The sequence below is a fragment of the Oenanthe melanoleuca genome, chromosome 20 (genome assembly GCF_029582105.1).
Source record: "Oenanthe melanoleuca isolate GR-GAL-2019-014 chromosome 20, OMel1.0, whole genome shotgun sequence".
Classification (NCBI taxonomy): Eukaryota; Metazoa; Chordata; class Aves; order Passeriformes; family Muscicapidae; genus Oenanthe; species Oenanthe melanoleuca.
This window is the reverse complement of record NC_079353.1, coordinates 12,177,843-12,200,747: the sequence shown is the minus strand read 5'-3', so window position 1 is coordinate 12,200,747 and position 22,905 is coordinate 12,177,843. Positions and strand designations below refer to the sequence as shown.

At 47.7% G+C, this 22,905-nt stretch overlaps 1 protein-coding gene across 1 annotated transcript in view; it reads right to left on the bottom strand.

The window, feature by feature from the left end:
• TOX2 (TOX high mobility group box family member 2) overlaps positions 1-22,905 on the bottom strand; it is a 149,230-nt gene that overhangs the window by 81,120 nt on the left and 45,205 nt on the right. The window contains exon 2 of the mRNA XM_056507652.1: positions 8,379-8,444. Coding sequence (XP_056363627.1) covers positions 8,379-8,444 — 66 coding nt within the window. The remainder of the gene's footprint in view (positions 1-8,378; positions 8,445-22,905) is intronic.

Genomic DNA, 22,905 nt, shown 5'->3' with positions numbered 1-22,905 from the left:
TGCAAAATTCACAAGCCTGGATCTTCAGCTGTAGTTGTGCTCAACTCTCAAGCCCCTCCTGGAAGGGTTTCCATTAGCTGCTGATTATAATAAATGACATGTAACACTCTATTGTTCATTCTAAAATAGTACATGAGATTCTTCCTGAATTGTCTGCTGAGAAAGGCATTTAGTATCTGTCAGTGTCTCCCCTCTATTTTTTTTTTCTCCAGCACAACATATGAAATTATACAGTATTACTCACAGAACAGCAGGGAAAGAGCAAAATCTGTATCTTAGCATGGGGGCCTGCAGTGCACACTCCCAAACTCTGTGTAATCCTCTTTCAACTCTGAATCTATACAAACCTCACTCTCCTTTTCCCTTCACTAGGGGTCTTTTATACACAGATATCTGAATGTTCTTGCAGTATTTGCAGTGTGTCCTTGTAAAGGGATTGGGGAGTCATCAGTTACTTACTCTCAGGTGCTCTGCCCCTGATGGGGCCAATTCCAGACTTTATAAATACAGATTATTTGCAGGTTGGAAAAGATTCTGCACAGGCACAAGAGAGAAAAGTCCAAACATCACAAGGCTGCTGGAGATCCAGAGCTCTCCACACTCCCCTTAAAGAAGAAGTCCATATTTTCCCTTATTTAAACCCCTCACTTATATGTGACTTCCTTTAACACTGACCAACCTCTGATACCATCTGTTCCTGTGATCAACAGATCAAGGCAAAAATCAACAGAGTATAGAGCCCCCAAACCCTGTCTCCTCAGTTATTGACTCAGGGTGGTGAAACCCATCCCTGGGAACACCCAAAGTCTTCTTGGACAGGGCCCTGAGCAACCTGATCTCGTTGGAGATGTCCCTGCTCCTTGCAGAGGGTTTGAAATAGATGAATTTTAAGGGTGCTTTCCATCCCAATCCATTGTGTGATTCTGTGAAAGTTCAAACAAGTTTCTTCATGTGCAAAGTATTAATTGGAAACACCAAAGTTCATTAGGGGACTTGAGTGGAAATTGCAGAGGCTCCAATTTTCTGTGCAGACTTTTTTTATAAGCCCCAAGAGAAGCACCACTGTCTTGGGTTACAACACAGGATGTGGCCAGAAATGTGAATTCTGTCCCCATCTGTTGAACCAGGTGGGGCAGTGACCCTGATCTCCTGGCACATATTATCTGCTAATGGGCCATCTTTAAACCAGCTGGGCAATCATCTTTATCTTTCCCACAGCCCATCCTCCCTCCAGGAAGATATCATCTGCTGCTGGCCCATTGAGTCCCAGGGCATGACTGATAAAATTCCATCATCCCACTGGGAGATGCTCCAGCCAGGGGAGCAGCCAAGCCTTTCCTACCCAGATAAAAACTGAGATTTGGGACACCAAGGAACCTTCTTTCCACTGGATTCCAGAGGAAAGCCAGACCTTTGCACATCATCCCTGGAGCTTCAGAGGAAACTGCACCTTCTCCAGGAGCACTGCTCCAGCTGAACCACATCTGCCCCTGCAGGAGGATGCAGCCACCATTGAATGGGACTGTGCCAACACCCTGACTGACTGACGGGTGTCAGCTTGGATTCTGACTCTGGCAGGGTTGGGATTGTTCTGTGTAATACTGCATTTCTATTTTAATTTTCCTAGTAAAGAACTGTTATTCCTAATTCCCATATCTTTGCCTGGGAGCCCCTTAATTTCAAAATTATAATAATAATTTGGAGGGAGGGGGTTTACATTCTCTATTTCATAGAGAAGCTCCTGCCTTCATTGGCACACACCTGTCCTTCAAACTGGGACAACCACTCTAAGGAATTGCTCAGCCACTTGTGTTCTCTCCTGGGCTCTTCCTGCCTTTCTTCTGGAGCAATCCTGGTGACCATGAGCAACCTGCTGCTTTTATGGGACAAACAAAGTGCTGGAAACTCCTCCAAACCCACACACCTGGTAGGTCAGAGACCAACTGCCAAAAAGACACACCTGAGCAATTACATGTTATTGCTGTGCTGCCAGTGCCAGAGCAGCCCCACCAGTGATGGACTGAAAACCAATTAGTTCCATTTCACAGCTCCCACTCTGCAGGGAGCAGCAAAGTGTACAATTTTTTTGGGATTTTGGGATTTTTTTGGGGGGGATCGTGGGAATTTTTGGAGGATCCTGAGTGGGAATTTTTGGGATTTTGGGGATTTTTTTAGGGTGCTCTGGGTGGGAATTTTAGGGAATTTTTGGGGAATTTTTTTGAATTTTGGGGGATCCTGAGTGGGAATTTTGAGAATTTTGGAGAATTTTTGGGAATTCCTGTGTGGGATTTCAGGGAATTTTTGGGGTGTCCTGGGTGGGAATTTTGGGGATTTGGGGGAATTTTTGGGAATTCAGGGGAATTTTGGAGAATTTTTGGGAAATTTTCAGGCAGTCCTGAGTAAGGTTTTTGAGAATTTTTGGGAGTTTTGGGGGAACTTTTTTGGGGGACTTTCTGGGTGGGATTTGGGGGAATTTTTGGGGTGTTCAGGGTGGAAATTTGGGGACTCCTTCCTTCCTTCCTTCCTTCCTTCCTTCCTTCCTTCCTTCCTTCCTTCCTTCCTTCCTTCCTTCCTTCCTTCCTTCCTTCCTTCCTTCCTTCCTTCCTTCCTTCCTTCCTTCCTTCCTTCCTTCCTTCCTTCCCTTTCTTTCTTTCTGGAATTCCAGGTGGGAATTTTGCTTTGAATTTTTTTGGTGGAGGATTTATTGGGAAATTCTGGGGATTTTTTTTGGCACACCTTCATTAGTGACCTCACCCTGCCCTGGCTCCACTCAGTCACTGTTCTCTGGCTCCGTGCTCCCCACGGGATGGGGATCCCCTGCACTCACTGGGTCTGCCCCAGCTTTATTTTATCAAGTGTTGACATTTTGCTGTGATTCAGTCAAGAGTGGTGGGAACAACACATCTGCCAGTATTATGACAAGGTTTGAAGGCATGTTTTATAGCAGAGGCTGCCAGGAGGAGCTGTGTCTGTGTCTGGAGCGTTAGCAGAACATGAGGAAGGAATCCACAGCTTCCCACACATCATTAATTTCTAATTATCCTATCTCTGCTTTCTGCATTATCACTTATTTACCAAACACAGCTTTATTGGCCCGCCCAGTTCCTTATAACCAGCAAAGCCATTGTTATGTTAAAAGCAATGTTCTAAATGTTATTTATTATTTGATAAACCTTGTGTAACCCTGAATGAGGACATTAAACGGCAAGAACACTACTTCAAAATCCCATTTTAAATAAGTCACCAAGACAGCTGTGCCTTTATAAAACACATTAGAGTGGCACTCAGAGCACACATGGCTCAGGGATATATACAAATTATACAATTTCTGTCATTCCATCAAGTCAGAGGGACGTTTTGACCCCAGAAATGAGTCAAATGTAAGTTGTAATTCCAGCCCCGGCAGAGGCCCTGCTGGTAATGGATCCTGACTGCTGATCAAAGAGCCCTGACCATTTGACCCAGCAGATCAGTGACTCACTGTATCTATTATGGCTAACACAGAGCCCAGCCTGGGGATGCAGGCAGGCAGGGAGGTAAAGGTGCAGTAGATAAATGGTGATTTACACAGGTGGGGATGGACCCTGCCTCACCCCACACTCGTGGTCACACTGCAGCACAGCTGGAGGGAGATGCTGGGCATGTGTGTGCACCTGGCAAATATCATCTCTCCTAACTGCAGCTCCCTGGGGGTGTCAGCAGAGCCCCTGTTCCCAGCCAGGGCACAGGATTCACACACAGCCAGGGAAAGCCCCCCTTCTCTTCTACACATACCCACAGCCCCACAGAGACTCACCCTGCCCACGGAGTTGCTTTCTTGGCAGTGTCAGTGTAAACAGCCCATCCACATCACCCACTCTCACCCTAACTCCCAGAGCCAAGTTAAAGCTCCTTGTGCAGCTCTGCACATCAGGTGAGACACTTGACACCATCTGCAGCAGGGTCTCACCAGGCTTGGGGGAAATCCTGCCTTTTCCAGTCATAGCATCCCAGAATGGATGGGTGGGAAGGGACCTTAAAGCCCATCCCATTCCACCTCCACTGTCCCAGGCTGCTCCAAGCCCCATCCAGCCTGGCCTTGGACACTTCAAGGATCCAGGGGCACCCACAGCTTCTCTGGGCACCCTCCTTTTCCAGTTGTAGAATCCTGGAATGGTTTGGGTTGGATCCTAAGGACATCCAGCTCCTTGCCCTGCCATGGGAAGGACACCCTGCCCTACCCCAGGCTGCTCAGTGCTGCTGTGCAAACCTGGCTCCCAAGACCTGGCATTTTTGGCACACACACTCTTGCCATCAAGAGCAGCACACAGCAACAGCATCAGGAGGAGGAAATGATGTGCAAAGAACTTTGTCCATTTAACTCTCCTATTTTCAAACTGAACTCTTAAATTTTCAACACTTTATAGCAGCAGGTCCTGTCTGTGCCCTCACTTCCAAAAGCAAAGAGCTGCTTACACAGTTTCCCTGGCCTGAACAAACCACAGTGGTGTTGAACAGCTTTTCCATGAGGAGTCACACAAATTAACTTGCTGGGACAAAAAAAAAAGGGTTGGTTGCTCAGCTGGAATAAGCCATGCACAGAAATCTCCTGGGATTAGGCAGAGCACAGGATCCAAATAATGATAAATAATCAGCTCTTTCCTCCTGCAAGCTGCCTGTTGCCCTGCTAGCAGCCAGAGATACTCATGGAGGGAGGTGAAATGCAGAAACACCCTCCCTGGGGTTTTCCATGATGTCCCTGCACAGTCACAGCCCTGCTCCCAGAAGCCAAGGGACAGCTGTCCCCAAAGCCATGGCCAACCACATCACCCCCAGCTCCCTGACAAGGCAGCTCCTGCCTTTTTTCACCAGCACATGGGATGATTCCAGGGAATTCCCAGGCATAGTTAATCCATGTTTTTAAAGCACCCATGGACTCTTCCTGCAAGTGCAAAGAAAACCAAACTCATTCCTATCCTGGACTTTCCCAATCTTTCCCTTTCCTGGTGTTACTCTCCTTATCACAAAGACCTTAATAAATATCTTTTCCCACTGATTTTGCAGGTGTTTTTATTTCTTTCACCAGCACCATTGCATTTTTACTAACCTTTCAGAGCACCTAACATCTGTGTATTCCTTGGGATTTTTCAAATTACTTAATCCCTTGCTTTTGTTTGAGGAGGGGGGTGGGAAAGAAAGAAGGAAAATGGACAGGGGTGAGGAATGATGCTGTGCTGACTCCACAAGACACAAGAGACACCTCACTCATCTCGGGGGTCAAATGTCCACGATGGTTTGATCAGATGTCAGCTTGCATTTATACCCTGGCCTCTGCTGGAGTTTGAATTACATTTCACATTTGACTCACTTCTGGGGTCAAATGTCCCTCCTATTTGGTGGAACAAGAGGAATTATTTTCCCCAAGCAGGTTGTGCTGGCAAGAGCTGTCAGTGCTCTCATTATGTGTTAGGCTCCTTTATTTCTGCATTTTGTCCTCAGCTGAGTCCAACCCCTCTGGGATGACAAGAGCTGCAGGCTTGGCACAAAAGCCATCCCAGCAAGGAAGATAAGGGGAAGGAAGAGATCACCTGGATGGTGTTTTGTGGGGGTTTTATATGGGTTTTGTTGTGGGGTTTTGTTTCTTCTTCCCCTCAAGCTGGCAGGGGATAATGAAGGAGAGGCAGGAGGACCCTGATCCTGGTTTTTCCACACTCTTGCCATGAGAAACTGCAGAAACCCAGGAAAAGTTTGGGTTGGAAGGGTTCTTAAACCTTAAGGAAGGGACCTTAAACCTCATCTGCCATGGGCAGGGACACCTCCCACTGTCCCAGGTGCTCCAGCCCCAATGTCCAGCCTGGCCTTGGGCACTGCCAGGGATCCAGGGGCAGCCACAGCTGCTCTGGGCACCTGTGCCAGCCCTGCCCACCCTCACAGGGAACAATTCCTGCCCAAACTCCCATCCATCCCTGCCTTCTGGCAGTGGGAGCCATTCCCTGTGTCCAGTCCCTCCATCCCTTGTCCCCAGTCCCTCCTGGAGCCCCTTTAGGCACTGGCAGGAGCTCTGAGCTCTCCCTGGACCTTCTCCCCTGGGCTGAACAGAACTGCCTGGGATCAAAAATGAGACAAGGGACTGAGACAAAGCTGCTGTCAGGGAGCTGCAGGATCATGATGGAGAGAAACACCCAACCCACCAGGCTCATCTGCTGCAGTGGGATGGTTCCAGTCCTGAGGCTGTAAAATCTGCCTTTGTCCTGAAGGAACCCAGGGGCTGCTGGATGTCCCTGTGAAGGTATGTGGTGCCTCTGAGTGAGGTTGTTAAACCCCCTCCTGCTGTTTAATGTGCTCCTTGGGGTCACAGCAGCTTGAGCAAACAATAAAGAGCCATCTGGAAGCCCCAGTTAAACAAGAGAGCTGTGTCATTAGTGCTGAAGTCATGGCTGGGCTGTAAAACCAGTAAACAGGTGCTGATGTGCAGGCCAATAAAGGAGATGATGCACCGGGGAGGGTGGGGAGGAAGCTGCTCCTCATCCTACCTGGCCAAAGCTCATGCTGGGTGTGAGCCCACCTCCCTGCAGGGATGGACTGGGATCCTCACCTTCCCTCCCAGTCCCTCCTGCCACCCCAGACGAGGCCATGGAGTCACTGCAGCCTCCCACAGAGCCCCAGTGCCAGCCTGCACCCCAGCTCCTCTCTGACTGCCCCACACAGCACAGGGATGCAGAACAAGGCATTTCCTCATTTCTTTTCCATGCTCCTCTCTAAAGTGCTTTTTGGTGGAGAAAGAGCACGAAGCCATCCCTGCAGTGGGAGGGTCCTGCCCTCCTCTGCCGAGGGAAAGAACCTTCCTCCCTCTCCATCCTCAGCTGCTATTCCAAAATGGGAAATAAAGGTCAGCAAGTAAACAGAGAGCAAATGAAGAGTAAACTCCTGTTGCCCAGGTTACAGGGATCTAAGCTGGCTGGGTTGATCCTTCTCCAGGATCAAATTCATGAATCCTCTACTCCGTGGTAGTCCCTGATTCCCTTTGGGAGCCAACCCTCCTCCTTGAGGTGCCACAAACCATTCCCAACCCCACAGCATCCCTTCTGACTTCCCTCTCGTGCCACCCTGGAGGGAAATGGGATGAGGTGGATGCTGAGAAGGAAACACAAATGGTTCATGCTGGCCATGGCTCTGCCCAAACCCAGCCCTTCCCAGAGAAATCCTTGTCCCTTGGCAGGTTTTAAAGGCAAAACATCTGCAGCAGCTGCCCTGTGATCATCCACAGCACGTGGCTCTGCACAGGCTGACCCTGCATGGGGCACTCAGGGATCACCCCATTCTTTCCCATATTTACTCACCCTCTGGCAATTCCTGGCTCTGGCAATCAACCCCACACCGTTGTTGGTTGAACACATATTTGTTTCTGCTGAATCACCCAGTAGCACAAAGTTTGCTGTTCCTTCCCCACCCTGGAATTCCTGCTCACACAGGAACAACCTCTGCCCAACAGCTCTCCTGAGCAATGAGCCAATGCATGCAGTGCTCCAAGGAGGAAAACCACAGGATTTCATCCCTTTCCCAGGTAATGGGATGGAGTTTAACCCCTGCTGCTACTGGAGCACCCTGCATGGCTCACAAGCTTTGCAATCCACAGTGATGTCCCAACCAAAAATGGGATCCTGGAATGTGTCAGCCAGGAGCTGTCACCTTCCCTCCAAGGCTGCTTTGTGCTGAGGGTGCAGCACCTCTAACCATGCCAGGCCACCCCAGCTCTCATCTCCAGATCAGGGGCACAGAAAAGCATGTTAAATATGGATTTAACTTCATAGAGTCACAGAGCTGGGTCAGAAGATCACCTTAAGGACCATGTTCCAACCCATACACAGCTTTAGGGCCCCACTCCATGTTTTTTCCATGTGTATCCAAGCCCAGAGAAGGCTCAGGCACCTGCAAGACATGAACACTTCTATTCTGGTCCCCCACATGTGGGTTTCTAGCTCCAAAACAATCCCTTTGATTATTTTTTTCTCCTCTGTTAATCTATTAAGCTACAGGAAATACTCCATATGAGGGAAGGAGACACCTGAACTGCACACAATACTTGGAAACTTCACTGTGTCCAGAAACACCAACTGCACCTTCCTTTTGAGTGAGGGATGCTGGGGCAAAGCTTTTCAGCAAAGTTTTTCAGCAGAGCTTTTCAGCAAAGCTTTTCAGCAAAGCTTTTCAGCAGAGCCAGGCTCCAGTAGCAGGCTGGAAGTGCATCCCAATCCCTTCACCAAGTGCAGCCACTGCTCCTTGGCTCTGACCTCCCCCATGGACACTCCTCATGTCCCAGGAGGCCAGATTCACAGAGAACTCCTAGAATTTGTGCTTTAGTCCTCTAAAAAATCTCCCCCCTGCAAAACAACACTTACCTGGTTGGCTGATAGGAAGTCCTGGGTGTTGTCATTCATCCCCATGTACATGTTCTCCCCATCAAACTAGAAAGGCAAAAGGAAGAGTTAATAAAATGCCATCTGCACACCACGCTCCTGAGCATCCCAAATGTCTCCTTGGCTCTCCATGTCAAGAGCCAGAATTCCCAGAGGAAAGCCCTGAGCTGCTGTTTGAGCACTTTTGAGCATGTACAAGTACACCTTCATCCCAGTTACATGGCATGGATATGGGATGTTTCCAGTGAAATAGGGAATAAAACCATATGGGATGTTCTCAGTGAAATAAGGAATGAACCACTCCAAGTAAGTTAAATGTGTGAACCCACAGATGCAACTGCAAAGATCACCCAGAAGAAGCTGTTGCTAAAATTCCTACTAGACCAACAATCTGATAAAAGAAGCCAACTTCCACCAATGGAAATGTCCAGACTTGGGCAGGTCCTATTCAATCCTCTTACAGACCTCTACATAACCCTCAACACCAGAGCAAAGCACTGCAGAATCACTCTGGAGCATTCAGGGTCTCTGTGCACAGCCTGGCACATCCATCCCCTCACTGCTGTCTCTGTGCACAGCCTGGCACACCCATCCCCTCACTGCTGTTCTCTCTGTGCAAATCCTGGCACATCCATCCCCTCACTCCTGTTCTCTCTGTGCAAATCCTGGCACATCCATCCCCTCACTGCTGTTCTCTCTCTGTGCAAATCCTGGCACATCCATCCCCTCACTGCTGTTCTCTCTGTGCACAGCCTGGCACATCCATCCCCTCACTGCTGTCTCTGTGCAAATCCTGGCACATCCATCCCCTCACTGCTGTTCTCTCTCTGTGCAAATCCTGGCACATCCATCCCCTCACTGCTGTTCTCTCTCTGTGCAAATCCTGGCACATCCATCCCCTCACTGCTGTCTCTGTGCAAATCCTGGCACATCCATCCCCTCACTGCTGTTCTCTCTGTGCAAATCCTGGCACATCCATCCCCTCACTCCTGTTCTCTCTGTGCACAGCCTGGCACATCCATCCCCTCACTGCTGTTCTCTCTCTGTGCAAATCCTGGCACATCCATCCCCTCACTCCTGTCTCTGTGCAAATCCTGGCACATCCATCCCCTCACTGCTGTTCTCTCTGTGCAAATCCTGGCACATCCATCCCCTCACTGCTGTTCTCTCTGTGCAAATCCTGGCACATCCATCCCCTCACTGCTGTTCTCTCTGTGCAAATCCTGGCACATCCATCCCCTCACTGCTGTTCTCTCTCTGTGCACAGCCTGGCACATCCATCCCCTCACTCCTGTTCTCTCTGTGCAAATCCTGGCACATCCATCCCCTCACTGCTGTTCTCTCTCTGTGCAAATCCTGGCACATCCATCCCCTCACTGCTGTTCTCTCTCTGTGCAAATCCTGGCACATCCATCCCCTCACTGCTGTTCTCTCTGTGCAAATCCTGGCACATCCATCCCCTCACTCCTGTTCTCTCTGTGCAAATCCTGGCACATCCATCCCCTCACTGCTGTTCTCTCTGTGCAAATCCTGGCACATCCATCCCCTCACTCCTGTTCTCTCTGTGCAAATCCTGGCACATCCATCCCCTCACTCCTGTTCTCTCTGTGCAAATCCTGGCACATCCATCCCCTCACTGCTGTCTCTGTGCAAATCCTGGCACATCCATCCCCTCACTCCTGTCTCTGTGCACAGCCTGGCACATCCATCCCCTCACTCCTGTTCTCTCTCTGTGCAAATCCTGGCACATCCATCCCCTCACTCCTGTTCTCTCTGTGCAAATCCTGGCACATCCATCCCCTCACTGCTGTTCTCTCTGTGCAAATCCTGGCACATCCATCCCCTCACTGCTGTCTCTGTGCAAATCCTGGCACATCCATCCCATCACTCCTGTTCTCTCTGTGCACAGCCTGGCACATCCATCCCCTCACTGCTGTCTCTGTGCAAATCCTGGCACATCCATCCCCTCACTGTTCTCCTGCTCTGCCAGGACTCTGCTCTCTGTCCTGAGCACAGCCCATCCTCCTGTGTCCCCACAGCTCCAGCACACACATTCCCAGCTGCTAATCCACTTATCAGGCCACAAAACCCCCATGGAGAGCCACAACTCCTCTCACTAATTAGCTACAACAAGAGCTTTTCACTTTCTCCTATTTCAAAGGAAGGAGAAAAGCCCTCCAGGATTGTCTGCAGCTCCAAGTATGGCTGGGGCAGGCCTCAAGGCTGAGTTCACAAATTAATTATGGCAATAAAAGCCATGAAACACTCCTGAGAGGAGGATGGAGGAGCCAGCTGTGAGTGACACCTTGCACTTAACAAGGGGAAGACCAGCCCTGGTGCCCCCAGCAGCAGGATGAGGAGCTGGGGATCTTCACCCCTGGCCTGTTCTCTCACTCTCTGATATGGAGCTGATTCCAGTTATGCCTTAACAGAAATTGGCCACATTAAGAGCAATAAAACGAAATCTAAATAAAACCAGGTGAAGATTTTTCAGCCTAGACAATTAATTACACTTCCACTTCTCAGAGTGCTGCAGGATCAAAGTCAGCAGAGTTAGTAAAGCCAAGTGGGGTAACACAGCTCTGCTTGGCCTCAGACACACACCCTCTCATTGCCAAGCTGTCCTCTGGCACAGCAAACCCATTAAAAGCTGCAAAGCTGGAGCAGGTTTTGAGGCACTCACTAAGGAACACCAGCAGCTGCATCAGGGTGGGAGAGAATTCCTCTCAGCTGCTGGATTCTGTAAAATCCATCAGTGGGGCAGCGGGATGCAATGAGCACTGGGACAAACAATTTTTCCAGGAGAGCTGGACTCCATCCACCCTAAGCTGGACTTCCCTCCTGTCAGAGCATCCCTGGCACAGCACAGCTCCTGCTGGAGCTGCCAGGAGCCAGCCCCAGCCACCCCTCAGCTGATCAGCCTCTGCCAGCCCAGCAGGCACACCTGGGCTGCCAGCAGAGGTGCCAGGGCTGGTGGAGGACCACAGCATCCCTAGGGCTGGAAAAGCCCTCCAGGATCACTGAGCCCAACGTTCTCCCACCGTTCAGTGATGTCCCCAGGTGCCACATCACCTCTCACAGATCCCTCCAGGTGACCTCACCACTGCCCTGCCCACCTGTCCCACTACCTGGCCACTGTTCCATGAAGAAAATTTCTCTGATATCCAATCTAAACCTGCCCTGGTGCACATCTCTCATTCTACCCTTGTTACCCACGAGAGGACACTGACCCACACCTGGGTACCAACTTTTTCTCAAAAAAAAAAAAAAAAAAAAAAAAATTGAAAGTTACATTCAGCAAACCAAAAGTACCCTTCAGTGGGCAGGCACAGAGCAGGACAAACCCTCCCCTTTCTCCACATCCTTCTGTTTCTCAGGATGCATTTTTTATGGCTTTCTACTGTTCCCCTACCTCCATTCCACAATTCCTTGTGCCCTTGATGCCTTCATAACAACTGTAATGAATCCTGCTTTCAAAATTACTATTTCTCTGATTGCCAGGCTGAGCAGCGAGCCTGAAAATCAAGACTCAAAATGCAAAGGAAACTTTGGAATTTCCCCACTGCTGATTGGATTTTTTTCCCCCCCTCTCCTCCAGGCTATGAAGGTGCAAACAAATTTATTAGAAATTCTCCCATCAGGATATTTTTTCAATTAGATGTTTCCCAGTTATGCAGCAGCCAGGTAGAGCAGATAAGTAATGTTCTCTCCCTCTTCTCATTATTGTTTTGCTAGGGAATGCACTTCAAAACAATCAGCACCATCATTCCAGGTAGATTTATGGTAGAAACAGAAATTTTAATATTTCCCTTTGGTTATAAATGCCTCCTTCCTTTTTTCCTTCACTGTAGCTCCTGTTCCAGACCTGGATGCAGCCATTCATCACCCTCCTTACCCCAAAATCCAGCCTGCACTGAATGCTGTGGCAATAATCATTTTGAAGTCCTAATTGAAAAGGAACATCCTCTTGTGCAGTTGTGTGCCTTAGTCACCCCTTTGCTTGGTTGCAATTACTTAATTTTATTATTCTTTGGTTAATAAGCAGTGCATTAAACAAACCAGTGGCTGTGGCTGATTCTCTCCTGCATGAAATGAGCATGAAGCCAAGAAGGGAAAAGAAGAGAGAGAAAGAAAAAGGGAAGGGAAAAAAAAAAAGAGAAGTGAAAGGGTGAGAGAGAAGGGAAAATGCCCCAAATTCCATCAATTCTGGCAGCAAAGTCAGATGGACACCACTGAACTTGGTCAGCAGCCCAAAGGAAGATTCCATCTGGTGGCTTTGCCTGGCACTGAGGGACAAGGACAGAGATGCTGCCACCCCCAGAGAGGCAGTTCAAGGACATCAGGGGGATGGAGACCAGACCACAAACTGCACCCCTCCATGGGACAAAATACTGATTATTTTGGGTCCAAACAAAAGATAAAAGTGTGAGAAAACACCCTCAGAAAATCAGCTTTCATGGAGAATTTAATTAAAAATATAATTCTTTTACTACAGCTCTTCCAGGGGAGCTGCAGCTGGCCCTGCTCTGTCAGCCCATACACAGAGCTCAATTCAGATGTTGTTGTACAAAACACTTTTAAAATTTTTATTGCTTTTCTAGACTCACTTTGGTTTGTTATTTTTGCTCCACAGCATTATTTTCAAACCTTTAAGTGTGCCCAGAGGTCACACAGGTGAATATGAAAAATAAAAACAAAGTGCAGCAGCTGTGGGATCTCCAGCTCTGGGCAAACAGGGAGAACAAATGTTTGCTCACTGGGAAGGGCCCAGTGGAAAGAAACACAACCTCCTGCCAAGATTCCAAGAAGGTGTTACTTTTTCCTGGATGGCACTGCCAGCTTGTACAATTTTATTATGAATCTCATCACATCCTTTTTTTATTTTGTGAGAGCCATGGATTGAGATGGAAACTTCAGCTCTGGCAGAAAATGTGGAATCACAGATTGGGAGGGACCTGAGAGATCATCCAGTTCAACTCCCCTGACATGGGCAGAATTTGTGGGCAAAAATTCCTACCAGTAATACTTTCTGTGATACATGCAAGATCTCAAAAACCTTCCAAACTTTTTATTTAATTTCATTTTATGCTTGGTGGATTTGGTTTTTTCTTTTTTTTTTTTTCTTTTTTTCTTTTTTTCTTTTTTTTTTTTTTTTTTTTGGGTTTTATTTGAGTTTTTTTGGAGGAGTCTTACCTAAATTCTCATTCTCATTTTTGGTTCTACCAGACCAGAACACCTCAACTGCAAGTCCACTGAGGTTCTAGAGCTTGAAAATGTGGTTTGTTAATACAAATCCAGCAGTAATTAAGAGCCATCACCATCAAGGAGCTACTAAATGAGCAATTCAGAGCAAATTGGATGCCTGCAGTAGTTCCTACTGCTCAGAGCTGGGAACACTTGCCTCTGGTTTGCCTCCCTGACCCAGGAGACAGGAGATGGTCAGTGGTTCCCTCTCATTTCCAAACTGGGGATGCCACATTTCCCTGGAGATTCTTGGAATGCATTTGGGTTTGTTTCCCTGCCATCTACACCTCAGCTACCAGCAGCACCAAGACAGAGGGACCCAAAGTGATGCCATGCAAGGAGTGCATTTAGGTTTTTAGTGAGTGAAAGTTAGGACCCAAGAAAACTTGTGTAACACAGTTAATTTGTATTTAATACTCCAAAAAAAAAAAAAAAAAAAGAAAAGAAAAGAAAAAAAAAAGAAAAAAAAAGAAAAGTGCAGCCCATGTGTTGCTGGGCTTCACTCAGCTGCTTCCAGGCACCATTCCCACTATGGGGAAACATAACTCTTCTCTAGAAGGTGTTTTAGAAATTATTTTATCCACAATTCATTTTTATCAGTATCTTCTGAGTGGCACACCCAGCTGTGAGTGCACTCTGGCCATGGCACTGCCAAGCCCTGCAGCCCCACCATGCTGCTCCTGCCCTTTGAGGGATCCTCACCCAAGGATCCTGTCCCTGCACATCTCTGGGATGTGAAATCCTCCCCTCAGCCCTGCCAGTGCTGCTGCTGGCTGAGCTGCCTCTGCAAGCTCCTGCAGGAGTAATTTAGCATCCCACCTCTTCAGGGAATACATGGCTGAGGTTAGCTTAATCTCTTTAACTGCAGTTCCCCCATTAAGGTCTTTACACAACCTCTGGCCCCGAGTGATCTCCTTGGCATTATTTATCTGTGTGCTGAAATGCTTGGGTAGCCCCTGGCTGATCCTGTCAGGAGGGTCAGGAGTTCAGCAGGAGATTTACAGCTCCCCCAGGAGTGCCCATGTCCATCCCAGCCAGCACTGGGACGTGTTTGGGGACAAATGGCATTAACAGGGAGTGTGACCCCACAGCAGGTGCCAGAGGCAGAACACAAACTCAGCATCCACAGCATCCACAGCTGCTTTCAGGGAATATTCTCACCCATTATCCCAGGGGAAATCCAGCTGGGTATAGCTGAAGTCTTAAAGCCTCACAGTAAAAAGTGGCTTGTTTGGTTGGTTTGTTTGTTTTAAGAACAGTTTGCAAGTGGGATAAAAACCTGGTAGGAGTTTTCTCTCAAATACACCAGGAAGAGGAAACCTGCAGAGCTGCTGGGGCCAAGCTATGGTAGAGGCTGTCAGGAAACTACAGCCAGGAGGGACAGGAAGGAATGACAGACTGGTGGAGTGAGTATTCAGAAATTCCTAAACCATTCCCTTGGAAAGACCCATCTCAGAAGCTCTCAGAAGGAAAACATAAAACCAGCCAAGGAAATCCTAAGGAAGCCCCATGGCCAAGGGACATTCACCCACCTGCTCTAAAACAATGTGAGGGGACTTTGAGACCCTCATGACAAACACATTGAGGGGCTGGAGAGTCCAGGGAAGGGAACAGAGCTGGGGAAGGGTCTGGAGAGGCTGAGGGAGCTGGAAAGGGGCTCAGGCTGGAGAAAAGGAGGCTCAGGAGGGACCTTGAGGCTCTGCACAGCTCCCTGACAGGAGGGGACAGATGGGGGAACAGGGACAGGAGGAGAGGGAACAGCCTCAAGGTGTGTCACATCAGGTTAGACTGGAGAGCAGACAAAGTCTCTTCACTGAGAGGTTTGTCCAGCTGTGGCACAGCTGCCCAGGGCAGGGCTGGAGCCACCATCCCTGCAGGGGTTGAAAAGCCCTGTGGATGTGACACTTGGGGACGTGGGTTAGAGGTGGCCTCAGCAGAAGATGATGCTCCATGATCCATCTGCACTAAAATCTATCCAGCTCATCACATAACTGATCTGGAAGGGCTCAGTTTATTAATGAGACAGAAATTATTCAGGCCAGCTGAAACTAAAAGCGACTTTGAATAGCTTTGCATTAGGGCTCTCACTGCACTAAGTGGCACTGAGGAAATGGAAGATTAAATTTAATGTCAATAAATGCAAAGTAATGCACTGAAGAAAAGCAATCCCAGAGACAGACATGACAATGGGCCTTAAAATAGATGTTGCTGTCCAGAAGAGAAACTTTTCTGGAGAGTTCACTTCCTTTTTTTTTTTTTTTTTGCAGTCCTCAGCAGCTGCCAAAAATGCAATTCAGGTTTTAGAAGCAATCAGGAAAAGAGCAAAGAAGGAAAGACCCAGTATTATTTTACTGTTAGAAGGAGAGAGGGCAACTGCAGGGAGGATGCAAGGTGTGTGATGGCAGTGTGGATGAGGAAAAAGGGGTGATGGAGGAAAAGAAGGGTGTTAGATGGACTCAACAAAATACATCTAACAGCCTAAAATCAAGGCAGGGCTGAGGGTGAAAAAAGGGTCATCTAACAGTGTTCTAACAGCCTAAAATCAAGGACACAGACACTGAGATCATTAGCAAGTGAAATTAAACTGTTCCACAGAAGTTATTAGTACTGGACCCAGAAGAAAAGCTCTTGCTGCAGGATGCTGTGGCTCAGAGGGATCCAGAGCAGCAACTGGACAAATGAGAGGTGAGCAATAAACCCTGACCTGTGGGCTCCTGGGAGCTCTGTGGGCAGATAGAATCTCATTTTTTTAGCATGTGGGTGATTAAACTTCATTGTGGGCCCTCCATCCCTGGAGATGCTCAGAGCTCAGCTGGACCAGGCACTGCCAGCCCAGGACACACAGCTGTCCCTCAGGACTGGCAAGATTTGGTGTTTGGGGGTTTCTGTGATAGGTAATCATGTGAAACCCACACAGACCTCCACCCCAAAAGCATCCCCAGCATCCCCTTTTATTCTCCTGAAATGCCACCACTGTTCAAGGGATGGCATTCATTTATCTGAGAGACTGGCTGGTTTTCTGTCAACACTGCACACAAAATTATTGTTATTACATTATTTTGGGGGGAATGAGGCCTTAAACTCATTTACCTGGATCTTTCAGTGCCTGCAAAGGAGTTCAAGCTCTTCACAAACACACACAAAAAACTCATCCACTGAAAGCTACAGGGAGCAGCAGAATTTAGTCTTAAGAGTGACATGGAAATAGATTAATTTTTTTTTCCCCATTTCATATTCTAATTACAATTCTTCTCCCCCTACTATTTTCTGTTCTCATTACAGTCTTAAAATTGCTCTGCAAATTCTGTACCTTATTCTGCTCTTCCTACCATCTTTGTCATGGAAATGAGAAACAGAATGTATAAGCATGAAAATATTGCAGAGATCAAAATTCTGCTTAACCCTTTCTGGTGCAACTCCAAAAAGAAGCGAGTGCAGCAGAGAGAAGCCAGTCCTCCATCCATCCATCCATCCATCCATCCATCCATCCATCCATCCATCCATCCAGGCTCTTCTCTCCCAGCTGCACTCAGGAGAAGGTGCTCAGGGAAAGGGTGATTAATTGAAAGGCCAAAGTCACTCAGGTGACACCTCGGTGCACGGAGGAGGGGCTGGGGTTTCAGCTGAGCAGGTTTTGCTCCTCAGGGCAGATGTTGATCTAATACATTTTGACTGTGTTCAGATGATTGTGTTTAGCTTTTAGCCTGGTGTAATAATGCTGCTGGAGCACTGAGTGCTCAGATCTCCATCCTTTTCCAGGGCACTGAGAGCTCACCAGAGCTGCAGCCAAAACCCAAATCCTTTCTGATTTCCCTCTGAGTGTGGGCATGGATATGGAGATGAGGCTGCTGGGAGGTGAGCAGAGCTGCTGCTCTCAGCCAGGAGCTCACACCCACTGCTGGCCAGCTCAGTGCTGCTGGTTCTGCAGGGCTCAGGCACGCACAGCACTTCCTTCTCAAAACCAAACACAAGCACATCCTGTGCTCATCACAGCTGCTCCAGGAGCCTATCTGCAACAAAAATATAAATACAGGCTCTTGCTGAGCAGGTCCTTCACCTGTCAGCAGCTGGGTGAGGGAACCTGGTGAGGGGAGGGAGGAGAGTGCAGGGATGCAGCAGCACCCAGGGATGCAGCAGCACCACCCTGGCACTGCCCTGGTGAGTGAGAAATAAATACAATGAGCAGTAACTGCATGCCTGCTCCTCCAGCAGCACTTGTAATTCACAGGAAACCCAGAGAGGCAGAAAACATGCAAAGATCTAAAAGGAAAGACTCTGTGCTAGAACAGTGCCAGCGTCAAAGGCACTGAGAAACATTGTTTTCTGCAAGACAAAACCTCGGGGCTGAGATAAAATTAGAGCTGATACCTGTGTGCCTGGGAAGCAGCTCCCAGCCTGGCTGTGCTCTGGGAGTCTTTTGTGGAGTGCTGATTTCCACAGCAGAACCACAGGGCACTGGAATAGCCAAGGAGGCAAGGCAGCAGCTGGGAATGAAGGAACCTTAAGCAGGGAAACCTTCCCACCCTATAATTCCCCTTTGCCCAGGGGGTGCAGCACAGGCAGTGATGCTCAGCCACACACCTGAGGTGAATTCCTGGATGGAATCAAAGCAATTCCTCGGGGAGTGAAGGCAGCAGCTGCCAGCAGCAGCAGTGGGTGACGCTGGGTTTGAGGTACACAGAGCAGGAATGGGGTTGGAAATCTCTATTTGTCTTTTCTTGACTGCACAGCGAGCAAAAATAACAAAGTGAGGAACAGAGCTGTCAGAGGAGTGAGCAGGGGATGCCTCAAAGCTGGGCACTTTTTAAAGACCATGAATTTTGCTTCCAACCCCAATGCCTTGAATGGGTGAACACCCTGGATCCCAAGTACCTCCTAACTCCCTCCAATAATTCCCAAAATCACATGCTACTTGATATTCACAAAGAAAAACAGCAGCTTAATTCACCCCACAGCCCCTGCTCTTCCAGCACAGATTAAATATTACAAGGAAATTCTTTACTTAGAGGATGCTCAGGCCCTGGCACAGGGTGCCCAGAGCAGCTCTGGCTGCCCCTGGATCCCTGGAATTACCCAAGGCCAGGCTGGAAATTGGGGCTTGGAGCACCTGGGACAGTGGAAGGTGTCCCTGCCCATGGCAGGGAGTGGAAGGAGATAAGCTTTAAGGTCCTTTCCAACCCAAACCTCTTTCCAAGCAAAAGTACATTTCTGCCCCTCAGAATTCAGGATCTTGTCTATTTTCTTCTCTTTCAAAGCATAAGGGAAACAAATAATTGATTTTTCAAGACTGTGGGGAACATTATGCAAAACCAGCTAGCTGGTAGGGGGAAAAAAAATAAATCAGAGATCTTCCATGTCAGTCATTTAGAAAATAGTTTCCAACAACAGATATTTGGCACCAGCAAAAACCTGCTTTCTGTGGTTCTGCACTCCACTTTGTATGCAAATATACTCTTGCTGTGGTACTTAGAATGACTTGGGAAAAAAAAAAGAAAGAAAAAAGAGCTGACAAAGTACAATCCATTTCACAATGTTTAGAAACGCTCCTGACTCAAAAACAATAAAACTAATGAGGGAGGTCTATAAAGACTAAATAAAGCCCAACCCTAAAACACGGATGATAGGAAGGTAGTTTCTAAAATTGCAAGGTGAGGTTGGACAGGGCAAGCTGATCCAGAGGCTGCACACAAAAATGGATGATGGTTCATGAGTTTTCACACTTTTGTAAGTTTGGTCCATTTGCATATTGGGGGTTAATCTCCCAATTACAGCTTCAGCTAATGAAGTCATTTACCCCAAGTTTGCTCCCCCAACTCACTTTTGTGTACATTTCTCAGGGCCTGAGGCAGTGAGGTGTCCTTGATTCCTAGAGAGGAATTGTTGTGTCTGACCAAAATGGGAAAGCAGCAGCTCACACGGAGTTAAGAGTTATACACTAAAGAATTGCAGGATTACAAATATATGGAAAATTAAAAAACTAAAATCCTAAGGCATCAGTTTAGTTGATGAGGAGGTGTTGGGTCATAGGTGGGACTTGATGATCTCAAAGGTCTTTTCCATATGAAAAATAATTCCCAACCATCTCCCTCAAGCACTTGTAATTTCAGCTTCTCTTCCTTTTTTTTTTTTTTTTGCTACCTCCCTGCTCACTTTATAAATCTTTTCACCAGATTTTACTGCCCTCTAACTTTTTCATTAGGGCTAAAGGTATTCTGTGCTTACTGCAGCCAAGCTGGCCTCAGGTTTACTTGTTCAGTATCTCCCTTAGTGCTGGAAATTGCCAACATCTTAAAAAGACAGTTAAAAACTCATTAAAATTAATGAAACTAATAAGAAAAAAGCACCTCTGATAATTATTATTATGCCCCTGCTTTGCTGTAAATAAGTGAATAAAGATATTATTATGACTATTATTATTATTATTATTATTACTATTATTAACCCTAACAAGAAGTTTAAAGCATGGTGATGAGAAAGAGAAAAAAGCAGCTTTGCCTAATTAATGACTTAAATAAAAATAAACAAAGGGAGTTTTCCTGATTTTAGCAAAGTCCTGCCTTTTTCCAAGCAGTTAAAAGCAAGACTGACAGCTTTATAGATAGGGAAATGGGCAGATAAGATAAACACACACAATACAAACTTGTCCAAAGCTTTTACAGTCTTTCTCTGCACCACTTCCAGCTCATTAAATTACAGTATTACTATAGATTTGCAGCAAAATTATCTTTTATCTTGTCTTCTTTTAAAGCTATTTGGCATTTGCTGGTATTTTCTATTATAAATCTAATTGCAGATTCCAAACAGACAAGGGCTCATTAAGCCTTAATTATGCACATGTTGTTTTCAACAAACATTTTCATTTGGACTGCTGTGAGCTGTAATTGTTCTGAAGGCACTGCAGCCTCCCATTACCCACTTCTCTGGGATGGCAAAAGCTACTTTCAAGTAGGTCAGAAAAAGGACTGAAAAATCCATTTGGAATCTGTGGATTTGGGGTTGTGCTCTCTGGTGGGAATGCTGGCAGGGAGCTGCTGGGATGCTCTCTGTGGTGGCTCCCACCTGCACCCAGCCCTGCTGTGGGGCTAACCACACATCCATGGGATGGTTTGGCTTGGGAGGCCTTGAAAGATCATTTATTTCCAACACCCCACCTTGGGCAGGTGATAATGTGTTGGGTTGATGTGGCCAGAAATGTGAATTCTGTCCCCATCTGTTAACCCAGCTGGGGCAGTGCCCCTGATCTCCTGGCACATATTATCTGCTCATGGGCCATCTTTAAACCAGCTGGGCAATCATCTTTATCTTTCCCACAGCCCATCCTCCCTCCAGGAAGATATCATCTGCTGCTGGCCCATTGAGTCCCAGGGCATGACTGATAAAATTCCATCATCCCACTGGGAGATGCTCCAGCCAGGGGAGGAGCCAAGCCTTTCCTACCCAGATAAAAACTGACATTTGGGACACCAAGGAACCTTCTTTCCACTGGATTCCAGAGGAAAGCCAGACCTTTCCACATCATCCCTGGAGCTTCAGAGGAAACTGCCCCTTCTCCAGGAGCACTGCTCCAGCTGAACCACATCTGCCCCTGCAGGAGGATGCAGCCACCATTGAATGGGACTGTGCCAACACCCTGACTGACTGACGGGTGTCAGCTTGGATTCTGACTCTGGCAGGGTTTGGGATTGTTCTGTGTAATACTGCATTTCTATTTTAATTTTCCTAGTAAAGAACTGTTATTCCTAATTCCCACATCTTTGCCTGAGAGCCCCTTAATTTAAAAATTATAATAATAATTTGGAGGGAGGGGGTTTACATTCTCCATTTCCAAGAGAAGCTCCTGCCTTTATTGGCAGACACCTGTCCTTCAAACTGGGACAGAGGGGAGCAGGGAGGAGCCCTGGGCATGGGGTGGAGAATGGTGATGTGCCAACAGCTTGCCTTTGGCTCCAGCTGGGCAGCAGGACTTCTGCTTGGGAGTTCCTGCTGGGAACAGGCTGCCCAGGGCAGGGCTGGAGCACCTGTGCTGCAAGTGTTAAAAACACCACAGATGTGGCATGTCCCAGGATGGCTTAGTGAGCACAGTGTTACTCAATGAAAGGCTGGATTTGATGATCTGGAAGGTTCTTTCCAGTCTTAAAGATTCCATGATTTGGGCCCTGTTGTTAGATACTGCTGGGAACCAGGGGAAAAGCAGCCTCAAAGCCTTGGGTGTCTCAGGCTGCTCAAGGACAAGGAATTATAACAATGATCAAACACCTGCTGGAGACGTGATGTTTTGCACAAAGCATGATTTCAAAGAGGTGTTGCATGTTGGACCAATGAGCCTTTTCTATCCTGTATTGCACAAGCTACTCTATATAACTGTAGTGTTTCTTTAAATAAAGCTCTTTTTATGCTTCTCCATTACACAAAGGACTATGTTGCATTATCCTCTCCACCCCTCCTACAGCCAAAATGCACCAGGGCACCTCTGAGGCTGCTGCCAGCTCAGCCAGCAGCTGCCAACAGCTGGGTCCAGCCCAGGTCCTCAGCCAGCCACATCTCACAGCACAGCCACAGGCAGCACAAAAACATTTCAGCCCACCCCAAACATAATGATGGTGCTGGGGAGCCCTCTGCACTTCTTGTTGAAGCCCTGGCTCTGTTATGGTTTATTCTGAAATAAGTAACCCACAAGAAGAGCTGAGCTTTTATTAGCAGCTCAAGCTTCCTCCTCGCAGCACGAAAGCTGCCTCTGCTCACACTCAGGAGATAGCAGAGCTTCAGGATGACAGCTTTGAGGTGCTGGGTCCTTCCAGCCTCACCCAGCCCTGTGGCTCCCAGGCTGGAGTGGGCAGGACAGCAGAGAGTGGCTCCAGTGAGGAGCCACCACATACAAACCTCACCAGCCTCCCCAGAACCTCTTCAGGGGAGAAAAAGCTACTAATAAGTAATTTCCCATCTTATGAAGGGTTAGGGCTCCAAAGGCAGGCTGGAGGTGCTGGTGCTGCTGGACCCAGGAGTTTGAAAGGTTTTAGCAGCCCTGGAAACAGCCCAGTGTGAATACAATCAGTGCTGCAACTTCTGCCCTAAATTCCTGCCAGCCAGGTGTCCAGCATTCCATCTCAGGACAACAGAGGAGGCCAGAAAAGGCCTTGTTTCATTAAGAAATTTGTAACCCCTTTCTTCAGGTTTCTTTCTCTCCTCTCAGTGTAGGACATGACAAATCCTGCCTTAAAGACTCATGTTACACTTTCAGAAAGAAAATGTGTCAGAGTAAGCATGA